The 24,527-nt window shown below is 38.9% G+C and overlaps 1 protein-coding gene across 3 annotated transcripts in view; it reads left to right on the top strand.

The window, feature by feature from the left end:
* The window catches only part of LOC122563792 (ephrin type-A receptor 5-like), a 322,656-nt gene that overhangs the window by 271,909 nt on the left and 26,220 nt on the right, over positions 1 to 24,527 (top strand). For all 3 annotated transcript variants that reach the window (XM_043718010.1, XM_043718007.1, XM_043718006.1), the window contains 4 exons: positions 11,886 to 12,011; positions 12,104 to 12,289; positions 18,908 to 18,969; positions 21,154 to 21,363. In XM_043718010.1, the coding sequence (XP_043573945.1) occupies positions 11,886 to 12,011; positions 12,104 to 12,289; positions 18,908 to 18,969; positions 21,154 to 21,363 (584 nt within the window). The remainder of the gene's footprint in view (positions 1 to 11,885; positions 12,012 to 12,103; positions 12,290 to 18,907; positions 18,970 to 21,153; positions 21,364 to 24,527) is intronic.

Here is a 24,527-nt window from a genome sequence, read left to right as displayed (position 1 = left end):
TGTTGATTTTCATAAAGCTTTGGATAAGATCTCACAAAAGATATTCACATTAAAGCACATGATCTTAAAGACAATATATATAATCAAATGAATAGGAGTATGGAAACATGTATGTTTGTTCTCATTGTCATGGTATGAGTCATATGTCTAAGATTTTTCATATAAATAAAAGTACTTGGACAAAGACAAATAAGAAATAATATCAGAGGCTGCAGCAGCTGGCCAAATATAGGAAGAACGCATGGTAGCGAAGATAACTTGGAAGAGTGGGCTGAGAAGTTGCAGAGGGGTGAAAGTGAGGACTGCAGATGATGGAGATCAGAGTTAAGATTAGAGTGGTGCTGGAAAAGCACAGCAGGTCAGGCAGTATCTGAGGAACAGGAAAATCGATGTTTCGAGCGAAATCCCCTCATCAGGAATCATGATCCTGAGGAGTTGCAGATACAATTTCACTTGACTTTTAATTGATGCATATGTCTTGTGGAAAATGCAGTCAAATAATGTGCAATCCAAATAGAGTAAAGAAAATCAATGGTGTTCATCTTGAAAAGTGGGGTAGAAGTTGGAGTGATTATAATAGAGGCAAATTATATCTCAGTTTCATGGGGAAATTGCATACAAGCTCACACAAAATGTTGAATTTTTTAGACAACCATCAACAATGGGGGCATGCAATTTTGAAGTCAGCATCTGACATAAGACTGGTCAATGCAGTAAGTCGTGAAGTTGCAGCTAAACAGGCAAATTAAATTTAATGTGGGTAAGTGTTGTGCACTTTGAAAGAAACAACATGAAGAAGGAACTTTGTTTAAATGGTATGATTTTGAGCAAATGGAGTAAAGAATGCAAACCTATAACTTGAAATAACTAGGGGGAGTTGATAAGGCAGTCCATATCATATATAGCATATTTGAATGGAAGCACATTGGACATAAAACAAGGGAGCCATACTAAACCATTAAACTATTGGTTAGGTCTCAACTAGAGTATTGCATAAAATTTTAATTACTGCCTTTGAAGAAGGATTCATGGTCTTGGAAAGTGCAGAATCTCAATTTTATTTTCATTGTGTGAACAGGTAGTAGGCATTAATTGGGACTCACATTTACCTATATGAACCAACAGACTCATTCTGGCAAAAACTAAAGTTACTGGAAAAGCTCAGCGGGCCAGGCAGCATCTGTGAAGAGAAATCAAAATTAATGTTTCAGGTCCTGTCTTGAGGAAGGGTCACTGGATCCAAAACGTTAAGTTTGATGTCTCCTCACAGATGCTGCTAGATCTGCTGAGCTTTTCCAGTAATTTCGGTTTTTGATTCTGATTTACAGCATCCACAGTTCTTTCAGTGTTCATTCTGTGGCTGTTGGATTAGGATGTGTTTGCATGTAATCTCTAACTGTGTAAATAAATGATTATAAAAGTGTGTAAAGATTGTTCCAGAAACCTAGTTGGCAACCCTTTGCTATGCCACAATAACATCTGTGGAGTGTAAACTACCTCCTGAGTTTTTATTTGTCAATAGAAAATTATCAATAGAAATGCTGTCCTAGAGTGGCTGCTGAAGTAGAGACATACTATAACGTTTGAATGATTTCACTATATAGTATTTTAATAGGGATAGGATGAACTTTGATTTGAAAAGACACAAGTCTCTGACAGGAACTCCAGCTGAAAAGGCAGCAACAGCACAAATCAGAGAATTCATTAGATACCTATGTTGTAGTGCTATGGACTTTATGATGAGTAAAACATGTTTTAATCTGTCTGAATTTAAGTGTGAAAAGTAGTTTTCACTGAATTATTTGTAAAGTAGTCTCAATAAATAAAATCAAATATTTTACAGTTGCTACTTAAAGGGAGTTAAAGCATTACAGTAGGATTGCCCAATTAATATCAGGACAATGTCACTGAGTTCTGCCTCACAGCTGATCCATGTTAGCTTTACTTGATAAGTGCCTGATAATTCCACTGGCTGTAAAAAAGCCTTGTTTAATTTTGCAATACTCCTACCTCTTTAACACAATTACATAGCACTCAAATCCTATTTATAAAATGTTGTTTTCTAATACACTTGGAATGTGATTGAAATTGCTTTTGAGATGGTTTACTCTTGGAATATTTTTATCAAAATAGTTCAAACAATTGTGGCAAAGTAGAGCAGTCATTGGGATACAGTGCATGACAAATTTGAAACATGATACAACATGCCTAGGAGGAACAGGTGACTTTGGACTTGTAGCTCAGAAGGCTCTCAACCATTGAGTTTTCTCTTCATTTCTATGGCTGTTGTAATAAGATTATGTCATGGGATTGCTAAGAGTGTAGAAGAGTAGTGAAGTTGAACCCTTGTATTTTCTTATGCTGAACAATTCCCATGTTCCTCTACGTAAATGAGTAATAAGAACAAAATTTGATGCTGTTTCTTGGTTACACCATTTTCTCTGATTCTAGGCAATTGAGCATCCACTGCACCCGAGTTTGAATCCTTTCCAAACCCTTCCTGTTGCTAGTTACTAGAGATGTGCAGCACCCTCACTGGTGAAAATGTGTTGTTTTCTGTCCCTGTTTCCTGTCCATTGTGTCCAGGAGTTAGATGTCCCCTTGATGCAAATCACTTAAAAAGTTAGCAATCGAGAATTTGGTCACAGTATTCTCTTTTTGAGAAAATTAGGGGATGGGCTTGTTAGATATTATCTAATTTGCTGCCCCCACCACCAAGCTAGGAGGGGGGGACTTGCAAAGAACACCTCCTTGTTGTTTCTCCAGGCTGCTGATTGCCCCCAAATGGAGTAGTATTACCTCCAACCACAACTCCGCAGCGAGTTTACCCTTGTTATCTAGTTGGGAGTTGAGCCAATTTTTATTGTCTGCCAAGGTAACATGCAATTATCAGGTGGTGAGTAGAGACCAGTAAGTGGATATAAATTGACTATTTCAAACTCTTACAGAAATTCCCCCCAGACGTTAATTGCTGAGGTGACAATAATGGGACTGAGTATAATACCAGTGTCAACTCCACACTCTTGACCATAATACCATAAGACATAGGAGTGGAAGCAAGGCCATTCGGCCCATGAATTCCACTCCGCAATTTAGTCATGGCTGATGGGCGTTTCAATTCCCCTTACCCGCACTCTCCCAGTAGCCCTGACATCTCCTGGGAAAGGAAAATTGTGCCCATGAAGCATTAAGTCACAGGGTTTTATAAGATGGCTGCTATTTGTTGAACTCATCATCTCCTTAGCTCTTGCTATTTCCATTAGTCTCATTCCAGAGTCACATAATTGCCAAGGATATTTGTTTCTAAGGTTCTTGGTAACTTTAGCTCAGTTGGCTGTGTGGGGTCATGTTTAAATAATGATTGGAATTGGTGAGTGGTGAAAATAGTCTCTATTATTCAGTATCTGGATTAGTGGTGCTGGAAGAGCACAGCAGATCAGGCAGCATCTGAGGAGCAGTAGCACAGCACAAGGTGGAAGTGGAATAGAATTCCGAAATACAGTTCTTATAAAAGTCCCTTTATATACAGTTTTAACATATATTCAGTTTCTATTACCATGGTGGTACATTGTTTTGAAGGGCTTCTGTCCTGGGAGACAGGAGATTGGTTAAAACATGTGCTAAGTGCTGGCAACTACTTCTGATGGGATGAAGAGCATCTGTCTGATGTGCTTGCATAATTAAGAAGTGTTAGTACGTTGTCTTTTAAGTTAGTAAATGTTGGCAAAAATACGAGGCTAAAATGCTCTAAATAAGTTAGAAATTGTACCTGTACTTCATAAAAGAATAAAGGGTATTAAATTGATTACCACAGCTAGGTTGTGAGATTTGTTTGCTATTTGTCGTTCATGTAATTTCATGGAAGCACTGTTTTGTCAGTTAGTTTCTTAAAGGGATAATGATCCAGTTAAAAGGTACTTAATAGATACTTAATCTAATCAGGTCCAGGAGCTGGTTAGTAAGGGCTGGTTAGTAAGGTTTCGTGGAGACATGATGACAAGGAAGGTATTGTTCTGTACACTACACTTATTCAGAGGTAAACACTGTAGCAAGGGCTGATAAGGTGTAAAAATGCAGTAATGGGTTTGAAAAGGTTATTTTGATTAGAAATTTGATCTGTCTAGTAAAATATATTAGAGAACTGCGGTTTTGAGAATGAATTAGATTGTGTTATAGTAAATAACAGATTAGTAAGGGGTTATGAATGAATGGGTAGGAACCCAGTATTTATGATTAGAGTGAGCTGGTGAGTGAGTTAGTAAACATAACCAAAAACATAATAGCTCACAATTGAATGACAAGCTTGTGATGCAGAGAGGAAGCTAATAGCATGGGTTCAATTTCTTAACCAGTTGAGATTACTATAAAGCACTCTCCTTCCCTCTATAAAGGACAACCTTCCAATAGGAAGGAGACCAGAATTGCACACAATATTCTAACAGTGGTGTAACCAATGTTCTGTACAGCCGTAACATGACCTCCCAAATCCTATACTCAATACTTGGACCAATAAAGGAAAGTGTACCAGACACCTTCCTCACTATCCTATCTACCTGTGATTCTACTTTCAAGGAGCTATGAACATGCACTCTAAGGTCTCTTCGTTCAGCAACACTCCCTAGGACCTTACCATTAAGTGTATAAGTCCTGCTAAGATTTGCTTTTCCAAAATGCAACACCTTGCATTTATTGAAATCAAACTCCATCTGTGACTCACAGCCCATTGGCCCATCTGATTAAGGTCCCGTTGTAACCTGATGTTACCTTCTTCACTGTCCACTACACCTCCAATTTTGGTGTCCTTTGCAAACTTACTAACTTTCCCTTCTATGTTCACATTCAAATCATTTATATAAATGACAAAAAGTAGTGGACCCAGCACCAATCCTTGTGGTACTCCACTGGTCACAGGTCTCCAGTCTGAAAATTAACCCTCCACCACCACCTTCTGTCTTCTACCTTTAAGCCAGTTTTATAGCCAACTGGCTAGTTCTCCCTGTATTTCATGAGATCTTCCCATGGGGAACCTTGTTGAATGCCTTACTGAAGTCCATATAGCTTACATCCACCACTTTGCCCTCTTTAATCATCTTTGTTATTTCTTCAAAAAACTCAAACAAGTTTGTGAGACATGATTTTCCATGCACAAAGCCACCGTGCCCAGCCCTAATCAGACCTTGCCTTTCCAAATACATTGAAATCTTGTCCCTCAGGATTCCCTCCAACAATTTGCCCACCATTGATGTCAAGCTCACCAGTCTTTCAATCCCTGGCTTGTCCTTACCACTTTCCTTAAATAGTGGTATCACGTTAGCCAACGTCCAGTCCTCCGGCTTCTTACCTATGACTATATCTCAACAAGGGGCTCAGCAATCACTTCCCTAGCTTCTCACAGCATTCTTGGGTACACCTGACCAGGTCCTGGGGATTTTTCCACCTTTATGCGCTTCAAGGATCCAACACTTCCTTCTCTGTAATATGGACATTTTTCAAGATGTTTCCTTACATTCTTTGTCTTCCGTGTCCTTCTCCACAGTAAATACTGATGCAAAATATTTGTTTAGTATTTGCCACATCTCCTGCAGCTCCACACAAAGGCTGCCTTGCTGATCTTTGAGGAGCCCTATTCTGTCCCCAGTTACTCTTTTGTCCTTGATGTATTTGTAAAAACCCTTTGGATTGAATGGCTATTCTTTTGAAAATCAACATCAAAATTATATCTCCTGCAACTCTACAGCACAATGTTTTGGGATAGAAGCAAAAAGTGCTGGGAATATTTCGCAGGTCTGGCACTGTGGAGAGACAAGCAGAGTTAACTGCCTAGGTCTTCCAAGAAGTGGTCATCACTGCCAGATTACCAATCCACTCCTACAATGCTGCATCCAGGTCTTCTAATCCTGATTTCTTCAGGAATGTGAAGCAGTTTGATGGGAAACCACTTCCACGTTTCCACTGGCATGTAGGAGGTTAAGGTCTATAAAATCATGAGGGGCATGATAAATTCATGACAAGGGTCTCTTCCCTCGCGTGGGTGAGTTCAAAACTAGGGGACAGATTTTTAAAGTGAGAGGAGATAGATTTAAAAAGGATATGAGGGGCAATGTTTTTTACACAGGGAATGGTTTGTGTTTGGAGAAAGTGGTGAATGCAGATATAGTTACAATGTTTAAAATACATTTGGATAAGTTCATGAACAGGAAAGGTTTGGAGAGATATAGGGCAAATGCAGGCAGGTGGGACTAATTTATTTTGGGAACATGGTCAGAGTGGACTGGTTAGACCGCAAGGTCTGTTTCCATGCTGAATGACTGTGTCTCTGTGACTTCCTTTTAGTGCTGGATTTTCAGTAAGTATTACAGTGACCTCCCCTTTGTATGGCACTAAGTGCCATGTTCTATTAAGTGTTCATTAACTGATGAATTGAAAAGCTTTTGGACATTTAACCACCTTCCGGTGTGTTTGTTTACATGTGAATGGGTTTGTAAATGGGTGAATGTGTAGTTATGCAGCTGGATAGGATTGCAACTGAATGGAAACTTACTTTCTTTGTGCTTATGCAGTTTCCACTACTTGGCGGCCACTAGCCTCAATGATTTGAATTTATTTTTAGTGTAGAGAGAGGAGCATTGAACAGTGAATGCATAAATACGTTGCTGTATGGCATTGTGTTACATTGTTTCACACTTACAGCATGTTCCAGCAGTGTATGGGCTTTGACCAAATAGGCAGGTGCGCAAGTCAAAGGGGACCAGACAAAGTGAGGGCTTCCACCATCTCCTGCTGCTCCACACAAAGGCTGCCTTGCTGATTTTTGAGTGACCCTACTCTCTCCCTAGTTCCCCTTTTGTTCTTCATGTATTTGTAAAAAACCCTTTGGATTGATTGGCTTTTCAGTTACGGGGATAGGTTTGGGTGTTGGCAAACATCAGTCAGAAGATAGTCCTGTCAGAATCCAGTGATCTGCATCCTTGCAGTTCAGAGACGGAGCCATGGTCAGTCATGTAAACCAAGTGCACTCGGCGTAGGGATTAAAGGTATATTGCCAAGGTGCTGTAGCGACATTTATCTGGAGGGTGGAGGGGATTTGACAACCTTTCCTGCAATGAGGCAAAGAATGGGACTGAGGATGGTGACAGTGAATGGAAGAGCAGTTAATGCAGATGTAAGAGGAGGAGAGGTGGTGAGGTATCCTTAATGATTGTGTAAGAGGAGCAGATGGACATGCTGCTTGCAGTATTGAGATTTGTAGCCCATAAGTCTTGGTGAGGTGAGTGTATGGTGGCAGAGTTACTGAGTGCTGACCCTGTACGTGTGAAGTATCAGAGAGAAGGTGGCAGCATTTACCCTTGCAAAGCACAGAAGATCGCTAGCTTTCTCCCTGTACAGCTGTGTGTTGCGCTACGCCAAGGACAATGCAGAAACATGGGCCACTATCTTAGTCCAGGATGGCTGAGTCTTGTGGACTGGCCGCCTTTAGTCAGAGTAAACAAGGATGGCTCTCTTCTCCCCAGCACCTCAAGTTCCCTGCCTGTAAATTAGAGAGCTAATGAATCTTTCTGGGATATTTCTTTGGTTTCAATGCTAACACACCACACAGTGTGAGAGCCATTTGTTGGCTTGCAGTAGTTGAAGTGTTGTGCAGCTGGCCTTTCAACACGGTACCAGCAGCATGAACTTCACAAAATCCTGGGAATGGTGAGCACTTCCACTCTCCTGCTGCACAATTGCACAAGACAGACTCCAAAGAGGCTGGCTGCATAATTTAGGTGGTAAACAGTGGAGGATTGTGTTGGGAAAGCCGACATGGGCCATGGTCATGATGTGATGAATCTCGCTTGAGGAAACAAGGATTTTTCTGTCTAAACATCCAGATGTCAGAACTGTTTGAAGTCCAAGATCTTTTCAAATGCTTTGTGGGAGCAGGAGCATTGTCACATGGAATGTCAGACTTCTTGGGCAATTCTAACAGGATCAGCACATTGAATATTTTGGCAGCCCAACATTCATATGGGCCAAATATCTTGTCTCCTAGTGACCACAAGTTTGGGCCTTCTGAAGAAGAATCATATTTGACTTAAAGTCAACTCTGTTTCTCTTTCTCTCAACAGCTACTGCCTAAACTGCTGCGAGCTTTCCAGAGTTTCCTCTTCCTATTTCATCTGCTTTATTTTGTTATTTGAGTACTTTGGGACTGTACCTCAGCCAAAACCATAAAGAAAACTTTTTAAAACATCTGTGGCCAAGTTGGATGGGATAGGACTGACCTTTACCTCATTAGTCCTCCTGTGCTTCTATAAACAGGAGCCAAAAAACCTGCAGATGCTGGAATCCAAAGTAGACAGGCAGGAGGCTGGAGGAATGCAGCGAGCTCGGCAGCATCATGAGGTGGAGTGATTGACGTTTCAGGAGTAACCCTTCTTCAGGGGTTTTTCTTTTGGGGTGGCACGGTGGCTCAGTAGTTAGCACTGCTGCCTCACAACACCAGGGTCCCAGGTTAGATTCCAGCCTCAGGTGACTGTGTGGAGTTTGCACATTTTCCCCGTGTCTGCGTGGGTTTCCTCCGGGTGCTCCGGTTTCCTCCCACAGTCCAAAGATGTGCAGGTCAGGTGAATTGGCCATACTAAATTGCCCATTGTGTTAGGTGCATTAGTCAGAGGAAAATGGGTCTGGGTGGGTTACTCTTCGGAGGGTCGGTGTGGACTGGTTGGGTCGAAGGACCTGTTTCCACACTGAAGGGAATCTAATCTAAAATTCTCCACCTCTGATACTACCTGGCTTGCTGTGTTCTTCCAGCCTCCTACTTCTCTATAAACAGAGTAGCTGGTTAGCCAACAATAACAAAATGCAATTAATTTTCATTGATTTCGTGCCCACTTCAGTTTTAATAGTGCCCCATGAAATATGTGACCAGTGCTCCCATTAAAGAGGTGACAATCACTTTAATATAATGAAACAGAAATGTATGGCAAATTTTAAGACCCTGATATAGTATTGATCTTCCAAAGCTGGAGGCGTTATGTGCCCTTCTCAATGGAACTGAATAAATCACATCCAAATGAACAATCAAAGGGATCACAGGATGCTGCTGCAAAAATGGTAAACAATGCCACAAAATCATCCTGAGAAGATTCCAAGGTAACCCTATCAAATGGCCTGTCAGCTATTGATTAGTGTTGGCAACACACTGAATCAATTAGAATTTGAGTAGATTACCAAAATCAATCAGATCTTCAAAACTGGCAAGATCAGGTAGGTGGTCAAGTTGTCCCATTCTTTGTCCACTTGAATCATCAAAAAGTTCCTCTGTGAATTTATAGTTAATGATAATGATAGTATATCTGATGCAGTGAGGGATGTTCGCTGAGAATTTCAGCTTGATTAGGTCCTATTTCAAAATACAAGGATATAATCATGAGGTGTGAGGCTGGTACAGTCAGTTATTTAATACACATGAGTGATAATGACTGATGTTTAGCTTGAAAGATTGACTAGGAACAGTAATAATGCACTGGGGAATTGCTAGTTGAAAACTTATTGATAAACTGCCTTGCTGATGGGAAGCAAAGAGTGTCTTATTGTGTTGAATCACAATGCTATTAATATGCTTGCAGAAATGCTTTAAATACTGTAATGATTTTCATAATTTGTATCAGTCAGTTTATCTGAACTGTTACAGAAATTGGCCCTAATTTTCTCCAGGGGTTCTCTCAACCTCAACCTTATAAAAGCAGTAGAGACCTGGTACAACTAGTCTCAGTGGATGATAAGGGACGTATTATGGAAGTTTAAGGATTTTTCTTCATTTGTCCCTTGATGGTGCATGTGTTTAGAAATGTAATTAGCTGAAGTGACATCAGCCCCAGTAGATTTACTAGCCTGGCTCCAATGAGCTGAAAAAATTCTTAAATGCTACACAGAGTTATGCTCCTTGAATATATAAAAGTGTGATATGTTAATTTTAAGTATTGCACTGATTTTTATTAGCAGGACAAGACAAATATATGTGAGGTTCAGCTACAATAATGAGCAAAATCCCATCAGAGTCTGAGTGACGTGGGCTGTGGTGGGATATGAGGCAGAATTAGCTGTAAAGTCTGAAGAGGTCAATGTCGATGTCAGGAGCATCTTCCACCATCTTTTATGTTTTTGTTAAGTGATGTGGTGGGTTTAGTACTATGAAACAGCGAATTGCCAATTAATAGGGATTATTGCTTGTTAAACGTCTTGTTGACCACTCAACTCATCGCATTAATATTCAGCTCTCTATCTTCCCAAACAAACCAGCTGTTGAAAAAAAAAACTCAACTCAGAAACCAGAGTGGGTAGCTGGGGGATTCAACTTACCAAATGACCTCTACTATGTCTTGCAACCAAAATACAGCTCAGTGAACAAATTAAAACAAAAAGTTCTGATCTCTTGTGTATTCTAACCATCAGCCATTTATGTTCCATGCTTTGGAATTTCTTCATTAAATCTCTCCTTGCCACCTTTAAGATAGGTTAATAACAATACTGCTGTAACTTCTGTAATTCGATATGATTCTTCTCTATCTTTGGCAAAATGTACTACTGTAATTTTTTTTGCCTTTGATCATGGCCAATTACAATTTCTTTAGCTGTCTTCAGATGTTTTCGTGCATTCAATGTGAATGTAGTTATTTTTACCTATTAATTGATCATCTGAACACAACAAACCTCTCTTTTAAAAGCATACAGATTGTAGCTGGATAGAAATTTGGAAGAGGTATGGAATAGTACAGTTTTAAAATTGTCATAAGGAACAAGCATAAGAGATAATGTGATGAGTCTCAATTTCAAGAGGGCAATATAGGGAGGTGAAAATATATGTTTGGATATTATGTTGGAGGAATAAGGTTCATAGAAACTGTGAAGTGCAAAGCTTTCAAAAAGTTCCAGAATAAAGCACTAAAGCTGAGAGTTAGCAGGAGCTTGAATTCGCCAATGACATTAAAACATGAGGGGTTTGCTGAAAAAAATCTTTCATTTCTCAGGTGCAAAGTTTAAAAAAAAGATGCAGTACATGCAGTGGTAAGTCTTAGCCCTCTTCCGCGGCCCTGTTGTTTCTGGGCTTTCCGTGCCAGTGGACTATTTGTGTTTCTCCCACATCTTAGTTCTTTGTGCTTCCTCAACAGTACTGAGCTGTTCAGCTCTGAGAAGGGGCTCAGATGCAAACCTTTGGAATTGGCCGGTTAATAGGAGGAACAGGTTGGGCATATGAGCTGAAGGTTTTCTATGTACTGTTTTGAGAGGGCGGTACGTGTATGGAATGAGCTGCCAGAGGAAGTGGAGGAGGCTGGTACAATTGCAACATTTAAGAGGCATTTGGGTGGGTATATGAATAAGAAGAGTTTGCAGGGATATGGGCCGGGTGCTGGCAGGTGGGACTAGATTGGGTTGGGATATCTGGTCGGCATGGATGGGTTGGACCGGAGGGTCTGTTTCCATGCTGTACATCTCTATTACTCTATGACTCTATGGCAAATGAGTTTGAAGACAAAGGCTGCTGTAAGCATGACAGGCCCATTGATTTACTGCAAAGATTTCATGTGTCACTGCAAATGGTTGGAACTGAAAATATAGGCAGGGTTGTACTTGGTCAGCTAAGAGTCTATACATGCCTAGAATGGTGTGAACAAAGCCTTTAACAGACTAATATCCTATGAACTGCAGAAAATGATACTAATGGTGAATACTAGTTGAAGAGAAATCATCCATTATGAACTGAAATGTATTCGAAACATGAGAAGTGGAGACAACAAAAATTTGTAAGATAATTAAAAGAAAACTGTAAATTGTGTAACCATTTTAATGAGAAATTACACAGTATTGTACTAATATTTTCATAATTTCTTGTCATTGAACAGTTAAATTGCCAGGTATACGAACATACATTGATCCTCATACCTACGAAGACCCAAGCCAAGCTGTTCATGAGTTTGCCAAGGAAATCGATGCATCATGCATTACAATTGAAAGAGTCATTGGTGCAGGTTAGATGATTAAAAATCTTTGCTACTCTGTTCTGACCTGTGCTGCATTGGCATTGTCATTTAACATCACAACATTTTATTTCTCATTGAAGGTGAGTTTGGCGAGGTATGCAGTGGCCGTTTGAAGTTACCTGGAAAAAGAGAATTCCCAGTAGCTATCAAAACTCTAAAAGTTGGTTATACAGAGAAACAGCGCAGGGATTTCCTTGGTGAAGCAAGTATAATGGGACAATTTGATCATCCTAACATCATCCACCTCGAAGGGGTAGTCACTAAAAGTAGGTAACTTTCTATACCTTATCTACCAAACTTATCAGTCAGTCTGCCGTGAAATTGAAATTTGTCAAGCTTTTATCATATTTGGAAATGTGAATCTTAATTATTTATAAAGTATATTTGGATTAAGAATACTATATAAGTATGCATCTATCGGGACTGTGTTATTGTGCATAATAATCTTAATTTAGGAAAAGCTGTTAGATGATTGGTAGATGATTTTATTTTCAATGAAGCATGTGTTAGCTTATTAAACACTGGATGTGCTTCACATTGTTTATCTTTGTAACATCAAAAATCAATTACTAAGTCAGATTTTTTCACATGGTCTGTGCAATTTTCTCTTTCAGCAAAGAGATTTTTGATTAGATCTCGACCAATTGTAGATTGACATTGGTATAAATGCATATTAATATTATAATTAATAGTTTAACACTCAGAACTGTATTAATTTTCTTAAGAATAAAACCTCAAGCTCAGGCTACCTTTTACATTTAGTGGTGTATCTTGAGTTGTGGAGAAAATGAGGTCTGCAGATGCTGGAGATCAGAGATGGAAATGTGTTGCTGGAGAAGCGCAGCAGGTCAGGCAGCATCTAGGGAACAGGAGAATCGACGTTTCGGGCATTAGCCCTTTCGGGATTCCTGAAGAAGGGCTAATGCCCGAAACGTCGATTCTCCTGTTCCCTAGATGCTGCCTGACCTGCTGCGCTTCTCCAGCAACACATTTCTATCTTGAGTTGTGCACTACTTCTGCTTCATCTCAGCTATTAATACATGCAGTTTGATTTCAGCTAATAAATAAAGATTTCCATTTAAAAAGTCCAGTTTCAAGAAAATTTCTTGTTTGAACCAAAACATAAAACACGACTGCCCATTGCATGTCAATAAAATAGTCACTGCCGAAGAAGCCATTTTGGATTGAAATGTTAACTTTGTTTCCCTTTCCACAGATTCTGCCAAACCTGCTGAGTTTCTCCAGCACTTCTTGTTTGTTTCAAATCTCCAGCAGCTACAATATTTTCCTTCTATTTAATAAAAGAGTCAAGGCTGACGACAAAATATTAGCTTATAGATTCCATAATGTTGGATGTCATTATTTTCCCAATTTTACTAACTATTTAATTGGGCAATCGATACCATTGCTTCAAGGTGCAGTGATATAAACTTTATTATAGTTCAGTGCAACACTACTTTCATGTATATGCCCTCAGATTATATTTGCAAGATAAAAGTTGTTGCCCTCATGCTGTTTTTCAACAGTAACCCTTTGCTAACAAACATTACTGAACACAGATACTACATTCATTTTGGGGAGGTATGTTATTCATTACAGCAAGCTGATGTATTAGTTATAAACATTAATAAAACAATATTTCAATCACTAACTTTGCAAAACATTAATCAGCTAATTTGCATTTCAATATTTTCAAATATTAATGTTGTTAATCATTAATTGATTGAAAAACATTTCAGAAACTGGAGAATGTTTTATAAAATTCAATAACAACATTGGAATTTGGAGAACTAAATTAAGTTGTGAAGAAATATTTTTTGCATGCTAAGGTAGTTATGAGTAATGCATGAATTGTTGCAGTGTTAAAAATAAAATCTGCTTGACTTTCCATGTTAATAGCTTCAGCAATGTGCAATTTTATTAACCCGTGGAAATACTTCAGTGGCTGAGTTATTTCTTTAGCAAACTTATTTTTCTGAATCTGAAATTTGACTTAGTATCAGGATATTACCAATGTATATGACAAAAGAAGAGTATAAATTAGCAACTGTGACACTGAACATGACAATTTTGCTATCAAATACTAATTGTTTAAATGCTTTTTGAAAGACAATGCTAAGCTTTCTTTCTTTTCCATGTTTTACATATATGCGAAACAATGTTAGTGATTTTTTTTTACTTAACACATTTATGCATTAAAAAAGATTTATTAATAACCTAATCAAGTATAATTAAGTCAAAATAATTGCCATGTCACAGTCATACAGCACCAAAACAGACCCTTCTGTCCAACCTGTCCATGCCAAACATCCTAAAAAAAAGTCCCATCTGCCTGTGCCCGAGCCCATATCCCTCCAAATCTTTTCTATTCATGTACTTAACCAAATGTCTTTTACATGTTGTAATTGTACTTTGCGTAAAAAATTTGCTCCTCATGTCTTTTTAAAATCTTTCTCTCTTAAAAATATTCCCCTTAGTCTTGAAATCCCCTATTCTAGGGAAAAGATACCTACCATTAACACTATTCATGTCCCTCATTTTAGCCCAAAAGGGGTACAAAACCTTAGAAGTCTATAAATGAAGAGTTGTTCTTAAAGTTACTCATCTATAATATGCATACCTATAAAACGTAAACGTTCCGGGTAGTTACTGTCTTGTTTATTGCTTCTGTCGTGCTGTATGCTTTGTGGCTTAGTGAACATACTAGTGTTAGTGATATGAGTTTTAGTGTTCATTGTCTTTTAGAAAGTTAGTTATCTGAAATAACTTGGTTTAATGCTACATACATTCAACCAGGCAGTATTTCCTATTAAGTGTGCAAATAGATTATTGTGTTCTAATGTCTTTCAATGTTGTTTTCTCATGTATATCTCTCATTTCTTTTCTGTAATAAACAATTTCTAATGATTAAAGCTGATCATACTACTGGAAAAATCAGATCCTAGAATGAAATCTGGCTTGATAAATCATATGTTTTTATTTTAATTAATGTTGCACTCATTTATTGAAATACTAAAGTTATCTAAATGTAGACCATAGTTTAAAATATACAGAAAAAATATCACATCCCAATTTCTGACTTTATCCATTATAGAAAATCAAATTCAAATAAGTGACCTCTCTGCATTAAATATTTGTGTTCAACTTACTTGATTCCTCCCAGTTGCTTCCTATGAACTGATAAGTGTTCTTGAACACTCAAACTGAGAGCTCAAATTTTCTCAATCTTTGATAACCTTCTAACCAAACCTTACTGGTCTGAAAGGTGCACAAACTAAACTTTCCTCCCCATACAACTATGCTTTCCCTGAACTGTTCTATACTCCTTTCTTGGAGAGAAATTATATTTGGCTCTGACCTCAATTAAGCCTTCTCTAAACTGCCCTAAGCTTTTAAATTCTGCATTTTTTCAAGCTAAAACCAATCTTTGATTATCCTAAAGAAAATAAGCTTTCAATGCTTAGCCCACATTTTATAACCACGGCTTAGAGTCATACAGCATGGAAACAGATCTTTCAGTCCAATAAGTCCATACTGAATATAATCCCAAATTAAACTAGTCCTACCTTTCTGTTTCTGACCCCTATCTGTCCACATCTTTCCTATTCATGTACATATCCAAATGTCTTTTAAACATTGCAATTATACCCACAAACAAACCACCCTCTGTGTGAAACATTTGCCATCATGTCTTTTTAAAATCTTTTTCCTCTCACCTTAAAAATGTGCCCCTTAATCTTAAAATCACTCATCCTAGGGAAAAGACAACTGCCATTAACTCTATCTATAGCTCTGATTATTTTATTAACTTCTTTAAAATTGCCTTTCAACCTCCTCTGCTCCAGTGAAAAAAGTCCCAGCCTATCCAGCCTTTCTTCATAACTCAAACCTTCATTACCTGGCAACATCCTGGTAAATCTCTTCTGAACCCTCTTCAGTTTATTAATATCCTTCCTATAATTGAGCGACCAGAACTGGGCACAGTATTCCAGAAGAGGCCTCACCAATGTCCTGTACAACTTCAACATGACTTCTTGACTCCTATACTCAAATAACTGAGCAATGAAGCCAAGCTGGCCAAATGCCTTTTTAACCATTCTCTCTATATGTGACGCTAACGTCAAAGAATTATGCACCTGAACTCCTAGGTCCCTCTGTACTACAACCCTACCTTTTCCATTTACACTCCAGGGCAATTCCAAGTGCATCTGTTCTATTAATGTACAGTTATAGTAAGTTGACACTTACTTCCTGGGACAGTACTCCCCTCCAGTAGAATTTCTTCAGTCTTTGACATTACTGACTATGTGCCATACTGCTGATTAAAGAAACTATCCATTTTTTGCTCATGAAGCACACTTGCCATTTCTGTGCAGTGAAAACATTTTCTACTATAAACCTGAGTTAGCTATTTTTACATAGATCGGGAAGAGTATGGAAAGACAAAGCCATGCAATGTATATTTACTAATTGAGCTAAATTGATTGACGAGAATAGTTGACTATAAACTAATCCATAATATGTTTGTAATCATACATCTCACAAATTCCTTGTTACCATTGTAAACTTTTGCATCAACATTCATTATAGGAGCTACCTACATAAATAGATCACACTACAATTTTGGAGAAGAATTGTAGCTCAGGTTGAGGTTCAGGTTGTAAGTTTACTCACTGCGCTGGTGGAGTTATTCTATGATATTTTATCACCACACTAGGTAACATCATCAGTGAGCCTCCTACGAACCGCTGGTGTTCTGTCCTACTTGCTATTTATCTGTTTCTTCTTATGAGTGATATCACTTCTGGTTTGTTTCTGAGAGCTTGGTAAATGGGGTCCAAATCAATATGTTTGTGAATGGAGTTTCGGTTTGAATGCCAGGCCTCTAGGAATTCCCATGCATGTCTTTGTTCAGCCTGTCCCAGGATGAATGTATTGGCCCAGTCGAACTGGTGTCCCTTTTTGTCTGTGTATATGGATACCAGCAATAGTTGGTCATGTCTTTTGGTGGCTAGTGAGTGCTCATGTATCCTGGTGGCTAGTTTCCCACCTGTTTGTCCAATGTAATGTTTGTTGCAGTCCTTGCAGGGTATTTTGTATATGATGTTCATTCTGCTGGTTGTTGCTATGAGGTCCTTTAAATTCATCAGGAGCTGTTTCAGTGTGGTGGTATGTTTGTGGGCTACTATGATGTCTAGGGGCTGGAGTAGTCTGGTTGTCATCTCTGAGATGTCTTTAATGTATGGCAGGGTGGCTGGAGTTTGAGTGTGTTGTATCTTCTTGTTTTAGAACGGTTGTGTAGGAATTCGCAGGCTGCGCTTATCGCATTCCCACTGTTCCTGAATACATTGTATAGGTGTTTTTCCTCAGCTTCTCTTACTTCCTGGGTGTGTTGTGGCTCATTTAAATAATGTCCTGATGCAGCTCCATTGGAAAGCTACAGACATCTGAGGACAAATCTACCAGCTCAGCAAGCAAACGTGCAACTAGGTCACACTACAATTCTACTCTCCCACTGTTACAGAGTTCAGTTTTACAATTCCTACCTCCCACCTCCTCCTACCTCTATACTGCAGAGAAACTCCTGTGTTCCAGACACTTGTTCTTCCATTTCTGAAATTGTCATCTATTTTGCTATTTAATTATCAGTAATGTAAGCAAAGAATAGAACATATGACTTCAAATGCCAGCTGAATTACCCTCCCAGTCCAATTATTCACTATTTTATAATTCTGCTTCACCTGAAGGCTACACACAGTCTCATGTGAAATTCCATAAGGGAAGCTGAGTAGTATGTATATTTGCCTCATTAATCTGGGAAAATAATTGGCTTGAAGAAATTAATTTTTCATTTACCAGGAGCATGCGTGGTCCTATGTTTATAGTGTGATATGAGGTGAATCAGTGACCTAAGAATAGAGACCAATCACCAAAAGCCCTCATATCTTTGTGACTATATTTATGCCCAGTGTGTTCATAAGGCATCGCCATTGTCTATCTTTTGTGAAAATTCAGCGTATTGAAGAGGAATGTGTATTCATCCACAAATGCCGCGTAGAATTTTAACCTTATGTAAAATAAATTGTTAGATGGAGTAGGTTCACTTCCCTAAAGGACATTAGTGTACCTGTTAGGTTTTTCGAAAATAAAACTGCATTGTCATTTTCTACTGCCATCCCGCAGTTCACAAATTCAGTTGCATAACCTGTCATTGTGGGATTACAAACCATAGCCTCTGACTTGCTAGTCCACAACCACAACTACTGGGCCACTGAAAGTTGGCCTGAAAGCTAATTCTGTAACAAAGTTGCACTATGAAAACTTAATTATGTAAACCAGTTCTCAAATAGCCTTGGGAAAGGAAATTGACTACTTTATGCTTTTATTTGCCTCCTTTAGTGAACTTCTTCAAATAAAGTAAATGTAAGCAGAAAGTGCCAGGTTTGGGGGTGTGGTTGGAGAACAATGGTCAATTATATAACTAACACTAAATTAAGGAAAACAATTCAGCTGCCTTAAATTCACAAACATTTGTTGATTTAATGCAAACTAATAAAAACCTATAGAATAATCTGAATATGTTGTTAGATTTAACAAAGCAAGAAATAAAATACTTATTTCTCTTAACTGAAGACATGACTGCATTACGCCTGTTGTGGTGTCTTTCCATTGTGTGAAATTATGGGGCTGCAATTTGTGAGTTGACGTTCCCAGTGGGTAGTACCCTCACAGGGAGTCAATCTTGGGAAACTGTAATTTTTCATGCATTAAAATGGAAAATTATGGGCTAGGTTTTGGAATTTTCTGAGCATTTACTCCTATAAGTACATGTTCTAAGTATTTAATGTTTCAGTAAAAAAAAATAATTTTATGTATATTTTAAGGTAAACCAGTAATGATTGTGACTGAATATATGGAGAACGGCTCTCTTGATACTTTTTTAAAGGTGAGTTTTTTTCACATTTCAGAAATTAAGTTGTCAATCAACTGGCAATTTATTGGTTTCATTGTTTCCTTATGAATTATTAATAGAACAGGAAATGACATATACTGAATATATAAGTGGTGTTCAACTTTATAAATAAATGTGGTGGGATACATTTTATGAGCTTGTGTTTCTCACAATCAGCCTTGCTTAACAGGAAGGTAGATGGAGTATACAAGCACAGTGGTCAGCAGTCCCAGTTCACAGCTGTCCTGCTTTTCTGGTCCTTAGACATTGGGCTAGCTGCATTGAACTTTAAACCCAATTATTCACCCAACCTTCTTGTTGTGAACAGCCCCATTGTGGATAAAATTTTGGTAAATGTGTCCCAGTGTCAGCGTATCTATTTAAGGCTACCAAAAACCTGAGGCAAAAAAGTTGGATCATTGACACAAGGTGTCTAATAGTGGTTTCTATCTTTTGTTGAAGTAATTCATGATGTTGAATGAAACTGAGTTAACAATTGAAATTATGTAATAGTTTCAAATCATATCTTAAAATGTATAGTGGTTGATGCCAAGTGTGCAATGGCAGAGAAAAATAGGAAATCCTTACCAGTGCATATGAGAAAAAAAACATATATCATTGCTTCCTTACTGTGTGGAAACAGGCCATTCAGCCCAACAACTGCACAACAACCCTCTGAAGAGCATCCCACCCAGACTCACCATTATCACTTTAACCCTGCATTCCCCATGGGTAATCCACCTAATGTACACATTCCTGGACAATTTAGCATGACCAATCAACCTAATCTTCACATCTTTGGACTGTGGGAGAAAACCCATGCAGACACGCGGAGAATGTGTAAACTCCACATAGACAGTCACCTGCCCTGCTGTTGTGAGTCAGCAGTACTAACCACTGAGTCAGTGTGCCATATCCTGTTAACTTTCATTTGTTCAGATCAGCGTCTTGACAATGGGCACAATTTGATACTACCCTTTCCAAAATGAAGGAATGATTTGTATACCTGCAACTGAGGTAACAAAGTTTGATAAATACATGTTTAGATTTTGGAGGCTGTGTTATTTTCTTAATGCATTTGGCGACTTTTTGCAAGTTTTTCAGGTTTATTTGGAAATATATTCAAACAGCTAAGTTAATTATTGGTGGGAATTTTACACTTGTCCTGTTTCTGCCAACAGCAGTAGAGGCATCTAGACTTGTTGGGAAGACAAGCAGGATGCTAGAAAAACACAGCAAGCCAGGGAACATCAGGAAGTGGAGAAGTCAACGTTTTGGGTGTAACCCTTCTTCAGGTTACACCTGAAACGTTGACCTCTCCACCTCCTGATGCTGCCCAGCTTGCTGTGTTTGTCCAGCCTCCTGATGCTGTCTGGCTTGCTGTATTCGTCCAGCTTCATGCTTGTCTACCTTGGATTCCAGCAGCTGCAGTTTTCTTGTCTCCAACGAAACTTGATGGGAAAGCACACAGTTGGAATTCTGTCCTTGTAAGCAAGGAAACTGCAACTAACTATGAAATAGACACACCATACATATATAATGTATATAATATATTATAAATTGATCTGGCTCATGAGATATTCACAGTGATTTGTCCCTCATCTGTTTCATCTCCAACAGTACAAAATCAATGCCAGATGGCAGATGCTTAAATGAGCCTGTAAAATGTTCTTTATTGGTGAGCTGGCTTTGAATTGCATACCTTCAAAATTTGTGAAGTCTTGTTTATTTTATGGCATAGGCTTTTGTACTTTAAAGGCAAAAGTATTTTGATATGTTTGCACTTTCTGACCAGACTAGAAAAGCACTGATCTGTAAATTAAATGCTGAGTTATTTCACTCAGTCCTGCTAATGCCCTTATTAACTTTCTTCCAGGAAGCATTCCCTCCCAAAATATCCCATGATCAAAAAGACATGTAGCTCAATCAGTTACTGCTGGTGTGTTTCCAGTATTAAAAATTTAGAAGATGGTGAGAGAAGGAAGCTTCATCTATCTGTATGGTGTTGTTGTGTTTGATACTTTAGGAGAGAAAGTTCAAAATGGACCTCTTTCTACAAACTCACCTCAATATGTTTCCAATTAAACTATAGTTCAATCTAGCCTTTGTTTGCTCCTCAATGGAATGACAGTGTAACAGTGGAGACGTCAAATGATCAATGTTTTAACTCTACTTTAGAAAAATGATGGCCAATTTACAGTCATCCAACTAGTGGGAATGCTGAGAGGAATTGCTTCTGGAATGAGGTATCTTTCAGATATGGGTTACGTCCACCGAGATCTGGCTGCTCGAAACATCTTAGTCAACAGTAACCTGGTCAGTAAGGTGTCTGATTTTGGCCTTTCCCGTGTTCTTGAAGATGATCCAGAAGCTGCTTATACAACAAGGGTATGTGAAACTACACTTGGTCAGTGTTGTCTTTGTTTATCATTTGAATAAAGTATAATAGACCACAGATTACAAATGTATAAAGTACTTGTATCAGATCTTTGGTATAGCTACCATCATTAAGGATTTTGGAACATTATAGTGGGATATCAAAAAACAAATCAGCTTTCCCAATGTCTAACACTTCACCGTGCAAAATAGAGTTCCAGACATTGAGCCAGTCGGGATGGAGAGAAAATTACTGTAGCTTTGATATCTGTAGTCTTTCTCAGCCTTTCTTAAGGTGCAGCTTCAGCAATCTTTACAGTCTTGACATGCTTATAGTTATTGACTAAAGTGTTTCTTTATTCATGGTCTGATATGGGCGCTACTAGTAAAGCTAACATTTTGCGTTCTTTTGTAATTGCCTTTGAGAATTTGGTGGCGGAACATTCTCTTGAATCACTACTTTGCATGGGGCTTGTAGTTTGGGATTTCACTGCATTGCTGTATCAGCCAACAATCTACACACTCTCAAACCATCAAACTTTCTGTATCCATTTAAAGCTTTGTTGTTTCTGTATAAGTATCAAAAGATGGTTTTCGTGAAAGCTACAATATCTCAACAATTTCTTTGGTTAACAATGGATTTACTTTGTAACAAGGATCTTTCTTAAAAAAAGACATCCCAAAATCATTTTACTGGAATTAAAATGCTAGCTGTAGAATAAGTGAAATGTGTACTGCTGAACAAAGATGTGTGTAAATTCAGGGTCCTTTACTGGTGTGAAGACATTTTGTCAGCATTTTTGTGCCATTACTACTTCCTCAATGTAACCACTAACTGTGGACAGCACAGTTGAGTGGAGATGGGGATCAAGGGGCAACCTTTATATACTGTTTCAATTTATCTTCATCTGCCCCTATCTACACTGCAGTAAATTATTGGGAGGCATTTTGTGGATAGTCTGTACTGTATTTCCCGGTGTCTGGCTGTGGCCTTGGTGAGGGAGGTTGAAGAGTGAATATGATACTGATAAGGGTCTCTAAGATGTTAAAACTAAGCCTCTATAGAAACATCATGACTGTTAGGAGACTAGCACAACTGGCTTTCTTTGGAATCCGGTTGAGCTTTGATTAGTTGACTTCCGAGGGCTGTTTATGCTCTGGGAAATCAATGTGTTCTATTTGTAGCAACTGTACCTACTATCCTACTATTAATCTGAGGTTCAATGTTCAGAATCAATGGGGAAGCAGGCTATATGACATTAGTGATCTGATTCACTCAGAGATGATAGAACTAAAAACTTGGCCCCAATATGAACATCCTTTCAATAAGCACTAACTGGTGCAGCAAATTCCTGCCACTCACCTAAGCTTGACCATCTATTGAGGTGAGGGTGTACTCTAAGACTGAAGGCAATGTGTGAAAACCATGTAAGTTGTTAATGGATTCCTGCACACTCTGAAACAGATTGTGGTAGCTCTCGGGTAGACAGTCTAATAAGTCAGCAATTGATGATTACAGAACATATTTTCTTTCTAAAAGCAGGGACCCAAAAGCTCTCTGTACTCATCAACAGAGCAAGATCCCCAAAACCTGCAGAGATCAAATTGTTTCCAAGGTTGCCCCTGGCTTTGTGATCCCAGAAACACCCCATGTGAGTTGTCAGCATGCAACATTCTTACTTGTTCACAAGATGTGGACATTGCTGCTTAGGCTGAGACTTATTTCCCATCCTTACTTGCGCGAAGTTAAAAGTTAGCCGAATTGGGGGTCTGGGTCACATGTAGGCTAGACCAGGCAAGGATGGCATGTTACCTTCCCTAATCCACATTTAGTGAACCTAATGGGATTTTACAACAGTCTTTACGTGGTTGCCATTGTGCTAGCTTTTTTATTTTAGATTTTTATTAAACTTCACATCCATCATGATAGGATTCAAACCCATGTCCCCAGAACATTAACTTGGGATTAAGGATGACTCCAACCAGGTTATGACAATCACCAACAGACAATCTAATCACTGCCCCTTGACATTCAATGGTGTTACCATCACAGAATCCCTCATGATCAACATCCTTGGGGTTACCATTGACCAGAAGCTCAACTGGACTTACCACACAAACACAATTGCTGCAACAGCAGGTCAGAGGCCAAGAGTACTGCGGTGAGTAACTCACCTCCTGAATCCCCAAAAGCCTGTTGACCAACTATAAGGCACAAGTCAGGAATGAGATATAATATCCCTCCGTTGCTAAAGATGGATGCATCTCCAACACCACTCAAGAAGCTTGACACCAACCAGGACAAAGCAACCCACTTGATTGGCACCACATTCTCAAGCATTCAGTTTCTTCAGCATCAGCACTCCATAACAGCAGTGTGTTATCTACAAGATGCACCACAGAAATTCACCAAAGGTCCTTAAATAGCAGCTTCCAAAACCACGATAACTTCCATCTAGAAGGACAAGTGCAAATGATACACGGGAATATCACCTGCAATTTCCATTCACCATCCTGACTTGGAAATATATTGCCGTTCCTTTACTGTGATTGGGTCAAAATCTTGTAATTCCCTCCCAGTGGCATTGTAGGCTAACCTACAGCACATGGACTGCAATGATTCAAGGAGGCAGCTCATCACCATGTTCTCAAGTGCAACTGGGTACAGCCAATAATTGCTGGCCAGTCAGTGACACTCATGTCCCACTTGTGAGTAAAAAAAGTCTTAGTTATTTCTCACTTGCTGACTGTGTTTCATTCTGCTGTGAATACCTTGGGATGTATTATGATGTTAAAAGCACTATATAAACGCAAGTTGTTATTGATGTAGCACAGGAACAACAGGTAAGATAAAGAGATGTGCTCAGAACATAAATCTATGTACACCTTGTTGTCAGAGACCAGGGATCCTTTTGATGTAGGCAACAGTGCTCCTCTAGATGTTATGATTTGGAGATGCCGGTGTTGGACTGGGGTGTACAAAGTTAAAAATCACACAACACCAGGTTATAGTCCAACAGGTTTAATTGGAAGCACACTAGCTTTCGGAGCGACGCTCCTTCATCAGGTGATTAGATTACATTACAGTGTGGAAACAGGCCTTTCGGCCCAACAAGTCCACACCGACCCGCAACCCACCCATACCCCTACATTTACCCCTTACCTAACACTACGGG

Source organism: Chiloscyllium plagiosum, chromosome 2 (assembly GCF_004010195.1).
Source record: "Chiloscyllium plagiosum isolate BGI_BamShark_2017 chromosome 2, ASM401019v2, whole genome shotgun sequence".
Lineage (NCBI taxonomy): Eukaryota > Metazoa > Chordata > Chondrichthyes > Orectolobiformes > Hemiscylliidae > Chiloscyllium > Chiloscyllium plagiosum.
Note: the sequence above shows the minus strand (reverse complement) of the source record. Positions and strands in the feature narration are given on the sequence as shown.